The sequence below is a fragment of the Euprymna scolopes genome, chromosome 46 (assembly GCF_053919585.1).
Source record: "Euprymna scolopes isolate OS-2025 chromosome 46, ASM5391958v1, whole genome shotgun sequence".
Lineage (NCBI taxonomy): Eukaryota > Metazoa > Mollusca > Cephalopoda > Sepiida > Sepiolidae > Euprymna > Euprymna scolopes.
Genome location: NC_136527.1, coordinates 15,180,112 through 15,190,111, shown reverse-complemented (window position 1 = coordinate 15,190,111; position 10,000 = coordinate 15,180,112). Strand labels below are relative to the sequence as shown.

The window sequence follows — 10,000 nt, the reverse complement described above, 5'->3', positions numbered from 1 at the left end:
GTTCAATGAATAATGATTATTCATTGAACATTTGATTAGTCAAGTCGCTGCCTGATGATATCTGTTGTTTGATTGAAACAAATGGCTGTTTGTAGCAGCGGGATGTAAACATGTTTATTTAACAATAAACAAGTATTATCAGCTCTTTTTATTGAGCACTATCTAACAACTTCGTTGAATTGACTAGTCTATTACTTTTGAATAAAAAACCCCCAAAAAACCGAGTATATATATATATATACATATTTATATATATATATATATATATATATATATATATATATATATATATATATATATATATATATATATATATATATATATTAGCAGGCCACCCGGCATTGTCTGGTCGTAAACTAAGCTCTAATATGATATTTTGATTAATGAGCTTCTCTCGTTCTTTCGGTAAATACTCTCTCTCTCTCTCTTTTTTTTTTTTAAAACTCAGCTCGTCCAAGGTTCTTTTTTCTCAAGTAATAGTAGTTAATTTGCATAAAGTCACACTTATGCAAATTACCTTAAAAAGTCTTGCTAAGAAGATTGTTTGCTATGCTGTCACGACTACAAACGACGACCTCTTACCTTCAAGTCCGTTTTACAGGCCCATGCCTTTATCTGAAATGCGTTACTCAGATCCTACACACGTGCACACTTTCAAATACACACCGGTTACCTGCCCTTGTCGTGATTTCCGTTTCCACCTTCCTGTTTCCTTTTCTTTCTCTTTCATTTGAACCGTCGACGTGACAATACGTTCTTTTCTCGTCTAGCTGTCCCTGTGAAGGGCACGCTTTTGACACGCCTCGACAGTAGCGTAATCCGTTCAAGGTAAGGATGAACTCTCACATATATTCACACGCGCATGTATGATGAAAATTCTACTCCATAAGCACCAAGAACACATTGCCTGAAAGTACTTCTTTTAAACTCCTCGGCCTAACGTTTACAGGGAATATGAACTGGAATAGATACATTGAGAGCATTGCCAAGGCTGCTGCAAGGAATGTTGGCTCCCTCTACCGTGCTAGAAAACTACTTATGCCTGACAGTATCCTGTACCTCTATAAGGCCACCATTCGCCCATGTATGGAGTACTGTTGTCACATCTGGGCTGGTGCATCTGCTTCTTGTCTCTCGCTCCTGGACTGGGTTCAAAAGAGAGTCGCCAAGCTGATAGGACTTGAACTGTCATCTAGGCTTCAGCCTCTGTCCCATCGACGAGATGTTGCATCCCTCTGCCTGTTCTACAAATACTTTAATGGTGAATGCTCTGACGAACTGCAAACACTTGTACCTCCCCGACGTAACTACCCCTGACAAACCCGACAAGCTACTAAGTATCATCCCTTTACAGTAGAGATCCCTAGGTGCAAGAAAGCCTTTTACTCCAATAGTTTCTTCCCCAGAACTGCAGGTCTTTGGAACTCCCTTCCGGAATTCTGCTTTCCCAACTGTACTGATATGCAGAAGTTCAAGTGTAATGTGAACAAACATCTTTCTACTCATCTCCCTTCATAATGACCCCGCTAATTAATTCCCTAATAGTAGCCCCCTGCTTCAAAGTGGCATTGTGCATTGTTTGGGGTGCAAATTGAATTAAAAAAAATAAAAAATATGTACAATGAACTCATACGTATAACTGATAATGAAATATATATACACGCTTATACACAAACACATCTAGTTTTCTACAATACTTATGTATAAATAAAGGCCTCTGTATAAATAAAGGCCTCTGTATAAATAAAGGCCTCTGTATAAATAAATGTCTCTGTATAAATAAAGGCCTCTGTATAAATAAATGCCTCTGTATAAATAAAGGCCTCTGTATAAATAAATGTCTCTGTATAACTAAATGTCTCTGTATAATAAATGTCTCTGTATAAATAAATGCCTCTGTATAAATAAAGGCCTCTGTATAAATAAATATCTCTGAATAAATATATGTCTCTGTATAAATAAATGCCTCTGTATAAATAAATGTCTCTGTATAAATAAGGGCCTCTGTATAAATAAATGTCTCTGTATAAATAAGGGCCTCTGTATAAATAAATGTCTCTGTATAAATAAAGGCCTCCGTATAAATAAAGGCCTCTATATAAATAAATGTCTCTGTATAAATACATGTCTCTGTATAAATAAAGGCCTCTATATAAATAAAGGCCTCTGTATAAATAAAGGCCTCTGTATAAATAAATGTCTCTGTATAAATAAAGGTCTCTGTATAAATAAATGTCTCTGTATAAATAAAGGCCTCTGTATAAATAAATGCCTATGTATAAATAAATGTCTCTGTATAAATAAAGGCCTCTGTATAAATAAAGGCCTCTGTATAAATAAATGTCTCTGTATAAATAAAGGCCTCTGTATAAATAAAGGCCTCTGTATAAATAAATGTCTCTATATAAATAAAGGCCTCTGTATAAATAAAGGCCTCTGTATAAATAAATGTCTCTGTATAAATAAAGGCCTGTTTATAAATAAATGTATCTGTATAAATAAATGCCTCTATATAGATAAATGTCTCTGTATAAATAAATGTCTCTGTATAAATAAAGGCCTCTGTATAAATAAATGTCTCTGTATAAATAAAGGCCTCTGTATTAATAAATGCCTCTGTATAAATAAAGACCTCTGTATAAATAAATGCCTCTGTATAAATAAAGGCCTGTGTATAAATAAATGTCTCTGTATAAATAAATGTCTCTGTATAAATAAATGTCTGTGTATAAATAAAGGCCTCTGTATAAATAAATGCCTCCGTATAAATAAATGTCTCTGTATAAATAAAGGCCTCTGTATAAATAAAGGCCTTTGTATAAATAAATGTCTCTGTATAAATAAAGGCCTCTGTATAAATAAAGGCCTCTGTATGAATAAAGGCCTCTGTATAAATAAATGTCTCCGTATAAATAAAGGCCTCTGTATAAATAAATGTCTCTGTATAAATAAAGGCCTCTGTATAAATAAAGGCCTCTGTATAAATAAAGGCCTCTGTATAAATAAATGCCTCTATATAAATAAATGTCTCTGTATAAATAAATGTCTCTGTATAAATAAAGGCCTCTGTATAAATAAATGCCTCTGTATAAATAAATGTCTCTGTATAAATAAATGTCTCTGCATAAATAAAGGCCTCTGTATAAATAAATGTCTCTGTATAAATAAAGGCCTCTGTATAAATAAATGCCTCTGTATAAATAAATGTCTCTGTATAAATAAATGTCTTTGTATTAATAAATGTCTCTCTATAAATAAAGGCCTCTGTATAAATAAAGGCCTCTGTATAAATAAATGCCTCTATATAAATAAATGTCTCTATATAAATAAATGTCTCTGTATAAATAAATGTCTCTGTATAAATAAAAGCCTCTGTATAAATAAATGTCTCTGTATAAATAAAGACCTCTGTATAAATAAAGGCCTCTGTATATATGTAAATACGTAACACGTCTTCTTAAATGTTACACGTACTATTTTTTGTGGATTCTTTTATTGCACTGTCCGTGTTACAAACGATGACCTTCGGCCCTCTGGTAGGTGTATCAGAATGTTTGTAGGAATGTTTGACACCCCTAACACGAAACTGCGAATAAAATATAAAAAACTCGTAATTTCTCTTTGAAAGGTGGGTTGTTTATTTTCTTTATGGATTATACTTCCAAAATAAACTATTAAAGTTGTATAAAAAGTAATAGAATTTTTTTTTCTTTTTAAAATAGTAATGAAATTAATTGAATTTTACGAGTTCAATTTCAATTTTTAACCTTTAAAAATCTATCAAAATTTTTCTATTTATTTAATTTTTACGATATTGTCAGGGTCAATGTGAAATTGTATGCTCTTTCTAATAAACCGAATATAATATTTTAGACAAACGTTTTTTTTTAATTCACGCCCCCCCCCCAGTTTTAAATGTCAATTAAAAAGTAAATAATTAATTTACTCACCAAAGTTTTATATATCACAAATTGAAGATAAGAGACCAATAAATAATAGATTCAAATTTAAAACAAAAAAGTAGTCTTTTTTAGAAATTTACCTGTAAAGTCTGAAGTTTAAAATGTTTTTTTATTTAAAAAAAAGAACACGTTTTTTTTTTGTTTTTTTTGTATTTATTAAATGAAACATTGGTCCTTGCTCATTTAATTGAAAAAAAAAATAGGGTTTGAATTACATTTTTCGAGGAGTCATAAGCTTGGAAAGATGGGGTGGAATTATTCAATATTTTTCACGCAAATTTCTTACACACCTAGCCCTCTGGTAATCGAACACGCAGCCTAAGATCCGCGATAAACGCGGATCCACAATAACAGGTCATCAATCCAATACGTGCGTTATGTAGACATGCTAGTCTCGTCAAATCTCGCTGTACGGGAGGTTGGGTGCATAAAACATGCAACACACAGTCTCTTTTTAGTAGTTATTGTTCGTTTATCAGACGAATGACACGTTAAATTCGTCTACATTACAAGTTTGTTAACATTTACAAGAAATAAATCTCATCTGTCTGTTTAAATGTATGTATGTATGTATGTATGTCTGCTTGAAACTTTCGACAGAGGCGACAGATTTTCACAAGATCGGTATCATTTTGAAGCTCAAACTTTCGGACGACAAATATCGAAAAATTGGCCAAAAACATTAATTCCTTCACCCTTAAGTAGGCACTTTTCTACAGGGAAGGGTTGCTTTTTTTCGCCGATATTTTCCAAAGTCATTCCCGCTTTTCGATTGTCTAGCCTTAATTTAAACTTACGTCACTTCCGGTTTGTCGATCGGCGCAACAGCAAAGACGTCAGTTTTCTTTTCACGTTCTTTTCCTCCTTCACGGTACGGGTTCGAGCCTGCCTGTCTGTCTGCTACAGCTTTTTCTTTTTTTCTTTTTTGCTTAACACGCACCTCCAAACATCCGGACAACGCCGGCCACCCAGGCTAGTTTACAAGAAAAGATTGTTTGTAAGCAACGACGCCATTTTGTCTCCCCTCCCCCAAATTCTCTTCAGTAAGATAATTCCGACATAATTTCAAATATACTTATTTGTCTTATTTGGATTATTCAAACTACTGTTTACATCATGAATGTTACTAGCAGGGGGATACACCCGGCTTTGCCCGGTTCTAAAATTCGCTTAAATATGATTTCAGAAGAAAAAAATGTATTCGGGTGTCATCAGTTAGAATCGAAACTGAAAGCAAAGCTGTAGCATTTAAAGCTGGTGACGTTACCACTTTACCAACGAACTGATTAGAAACGAAAACTTAAATTAAAACTTAACATGAATGCACAAAATGTATAATGATTGGGTCGAACATTCAACGAATCCAGACACACGCATGCACACGAGTATATACGCAACGAACATTCTATTTCATACACACGTACATACAATGAACACATGCGTATAACGGACAATTAGCTACATACATGAAGTATACATACACGCGCGTACACAAACACATCTTGTGTTCTACAATACTTCCGTATAAATAAGTGTATAAATAAATGGCTCTGTATAAATAAATGGCTCTGTATAAATAAATGGCTCTGTATAAATAAATGGCTCTGTATAAATAAAGGCCTCTGTATAAATAAAGGCCTCCGTAAAAATACATGTCTCTATATAGATAAAGGTCTTTCTATAAATAAACGCCTCTGTATTAATAAATGTCGCTGTATAAATAAATATCTCTGTATAAATAAAGGTCTCTGTATAAATAAGTGTTTCTGTATAAATCAAGGCCTCCGTATAAATAAATGTCTCTGTAAAAATAAAGGCCTCCATATAAATAAATGTCTTTGTATAAATAAAGGCCTCCATATAAATAAATGTCTTTGTATAAATAAAGGCCTCCATATAAATAAATGTCTCTGTATAAATAAAGGCCTCCATATGAATAAATGTCTCCGTATAAATAAAGGCCTCCATATAAATAAATGTCTCTGCATAAATAAAGGTCTCTGTATAAATAAAGGCCTCTGTATAAAAAATGCGTCTGTATGAATAAATGTCTCTGTATAAAAAAAGGCCAATGTAAAAATAAATATCTATGTATAAATAAATGTGTCTATATAAATAAATGTCTTTGTATAAATAAATGCCTCTGTATAAATAAAGGCCTTTGTATAAATAAATGTCTCTATAAATACATTTCTCTGCATAAATAATAAGCTCTATATAAATAAATGTCTCCTGTATGAATTAATCCTCTGTATAAATAAATGTCTCTGTAAAAATAAATGTCTCTGTATAAATAAATGTTTCTGTGTGAATAAATGTGTCTGTAAAAATAAAGTCCTCCGTATAAATAAATGTCTCTGTATAAATAAAGGTCTCCATATAAATAAATGTCTCTGTATAAATAAAGGCCTCCATATAAATAAATGTTTCTGTATAAATAAAGGTCTCTATATAAATAAATGTCTCTGTATAAATAAAGACCTCCATATAAAATAATGTCTGTATAAATAAAGGCCTCCATATAAATAAATGTCTCTGTATAAATAAAGGCCTCCATATAAATAAATGTCCGTATAAATAAAGGCCTCCATATAAATAAATGTCTCTGTATAAATAAAGGCCTCCATATAAATAAATGTCTCTGTATAAATAAAGGCCTCCATATAAATAAATGTCTGTATAAATAAAGGCCTCCATATAAATAAATGTCTGTATAAATAAAGGCCTCCATATAAATAAATGTCTCTGTATAAATAAAGGCCTCCATATAAATGTCTGTATAAATAAAGGCCTCCATATAAATAAATGTCTCTGTATAAATAAAGGCCTCCATATAAATAAATGTCTCTGTATAAATAAAGGCCTCCATATAAATAAATGTCTCTGTATAAATAAAGGCCTCCATATAAATAAACATCTCTGTATAAATAAAGGCCTCCATATAAATAAATGTCTCTGTATAAATAAAGGCCTCCATATAAATAAATGTCTCATGTATACATGTGCTTTATTAAAAGAATTATTCTTAATTGTACTCTTAACACGTCCTCTTTGTTGTTTTTTGTAACATGCGCTCTTTATTGTTGATTGTAACGCTGTCACAACTACAAATGAGGATATTCCACCTTCAACTTATCGAATACGCAGCGTATAACCAGCAATAATGTTACATTGTGTGGCGGTAATCATATATACTGAGTAGTAAGCTGTAAACACTATCAATAATTCCCCCCACTCTTTATCCGTGCCTAAACCTAAATATAGATTCCATGAACAAAGCTTCTTTCTTAGAAGTGTACGCCTGTGGAATTGTCTTCCGTTTTCCTGCTTTCCGGCTGACTACAATATGGTTGTCTTCAAGTCTAACGTAAATAAGTTCTTGATGAGCCGTTCCATATAAGTTATCAAATTTAACAAATTTTCATTACTAATGATTACTATATTGTCCAATTTCTAATGTACACTCTGTAACCCTTATCCTTGAGTGGCCTCTTGGCCTTGATAATGTGGTGATGCCTATGTAAAAAAAAAAAAAGTTACTAAATGTCTATAATGGGTTCTTCTCTATCTGAACGCTAAATTATCGTGTTGCAGTCTATCTACGTTCCGTGATCGTCTGAATATGTTGCGTGTGTGCGTATGTGTCAGACATTTACATAAACCCATGTATTTCGACATATCTCATCAGTTTTTCAACTGCGTCGTTTGTCTTATGGTCCACCTGGAATTTCATCTGTTCTTGGAGGGAAGCTGGAACCTGTTTGAACGAATGCATTTAATCTCCAAAACGGTGCTTGGTTTTATATAGTTTTTTAATTCACTTTCCATGTGTCGATTGCAGAACAATGGAAAATGAATCTCTTTGCTTGGATGGTTAATCCTAGTCTCCAATTTTGAGACACGTCAGCCCCCTTCCAAGGGAGGGGGGGAGACAACCGTTAACTCATCCGCTCTTTTCAACGTCCAAATTCCAGCTTGACGCTATATCCAACCAAACTGAACACGCGACAACAAATACGTCCTTCCGGTCAGCTATTTTTAGAGCTTCCGGTGCAACTTGTCCATTTTATACCTCAATAATGTTTTGGCAACTTTTATCAAAACATAGCTTCACATCTCATCCCTTGTTTACCTTGCCAGTTAGATAGATCGAGATAGATAGATCGAGATAGATAGATAGATAAATAGATAAATAAATAGATAGATAGATAGATAAATAGATAGATAAATAAATAGATAGATAGATAAATAGATAGATAAATAGATAGATAGATAGATAAATAGATAGATAGATAGAGAGAGAGATTATAGATAGATAAATAGATAGATCGAGATAGATAGATAGATAAATAGATAGATAAATAGATAAATAGATAGATAAATAGATAGATAGATAGAGAGAGATAGATAAATAGATAGATAAATAGATAGATAGATAGAGAGAGAGATAGATAAATAGATAGATAAATAGATAGATCGAGATAGATAGATAAATAGATAGATAGATAGATAGATAGATCGATCGATAGATACACATAGATAGATAGATAGATCGACCGACAGATAATTGACAGGTAATTTCTGGTGTTCCACAATTATATAACAACGAAACCGCCACAGGTTTTCTAATGTGCAGAGAAATTGATCTAATATTGTTCTTACCTGCAGCACATGGATGGCTGGAATCCGTCTCAGATGAGATTGAACGCCGATCCCATACAAAGGGGCGCCATCTTGCAATAATAATTTCGCTTGATCCGCAATCGCCTGCAAAATCAAAATCAAACAAAAGCAATGATGTATCAAAACAGCAAATTAATGAAGACCACTGGACCAATGAATCAAATAAGCTGAAACAAAAGAAGCATGGAAATAGATCAGACAATTCTGAAGAACACATCCCATAATCGTATTTATATATAAAAAAAAGACTGAGACTAGCAATATAAGATCTGAAAGAGAGAGATTAAGGCTAGACTTAGAATGGAAGAAGAAAGGGTAGAGCTCAATTACAATACCAAGATGTAGGGGAGAGCGCCACTTCTTCTCCCAGGATTACTCTGAGTACCTTTTATCATGATGATATTTTTTTAGCAAGCTAGTATCAAACAACATTTTTTAAAGTCTGCACAGGATGGAACGATAATGCTCAAACGTGAAAGAGATTCACCATCAAATATGACATCCATGCTGATGACACGACCATCTACGGCAACACATCAAAGGCTGTAAATGACAAAGTTCTCTCTGATTCTCTCTCCTCTGATCTCGAGCGTGTGGTTCAGTGGGGGAAGACGTGGATGGTTACCTTTAATGCATCCAAAACCAAACTACTATCTTTACACCATCAACGCTCTGATCCCCATCTGGCATCAATTGGGATGGATGGCTCTCGTCTGGGAGAGGCCCCGTGTTTTGACAAGCTTCTGAGTTTGTCCCTTACTCCTGATCTGAAATGGAACACGTACATAAAGTCTGTTGCCAAGGTCGCTGGAAAGATGGTGGGATCTTTCTACCGCTCCAGAAGATATCTCACTACTGATGCAATTCTCTATCTATATAAAAGCCAAGTACATCCAAGGATGGAATACTGCTGCCATATCTGGGCAGGAGCTGCTAAAAACAGCCTATCCTGCCTTGACAGAGTACAAAATAGACTTCGTAGCTTAGTGGGGATGCCCTTTTCTCTACCCTGCAACCTCTCCCACAGAAAAGACATTACGAGCCTATTCTTGTTTTATCATTATTTCCATGGCAGGTGCTCGTCTGAACTCCAATCTCTGGTCCCCCCCCCTCGCCAATCTTGCACAAAAAACACCCGTCTAGCTGAATTCACTGTGAAAAATTTCCCCCACTCTTTATCTGTGTCTAAATCAAAACATGGATTCCATGAACAAAGCTTCTTTCTCAGAACTGCCCGCCTGTGGAACTCTGTTCCGTCTGCCTGCTTCCCACCGGACTACAACTTGGATGTCTTCAAGTCCAACGTTGACAAATTCCTAATGAACCTCCCCCTTAAGTAAACACTTCATCAAATC

The 10,000-nt window shown here is 33.9% G+C and overlaps 1 protein-coding gene across 2 annotated transcripts in view; it reads right to left on the bottom strand.

Annotated features, from left to right (window-relative positions):
- The window catches only part of LOC145270651 (anti-sigma-I factor RsgI6-like), a 129,819-nt gene that overhangs the window by 25,959 nt on the left and 93,860 nt on the right, over nucleotides 1-10,000 (bottom strand). For both annotated transcript variants that reach the window (XM_080126260.1, XM_080126262.1), the window contains exon 10: nucleotides 8,625-8,729. In XM_080126260.1, the coding sequence (XP_079982386.1) occupies nucleotides 8,625-8,729 (105 nt within the window). The remainder of the gene's footprint in view (nucleotides 1-8,624; nucleotides 8,730-10,000) is intronic.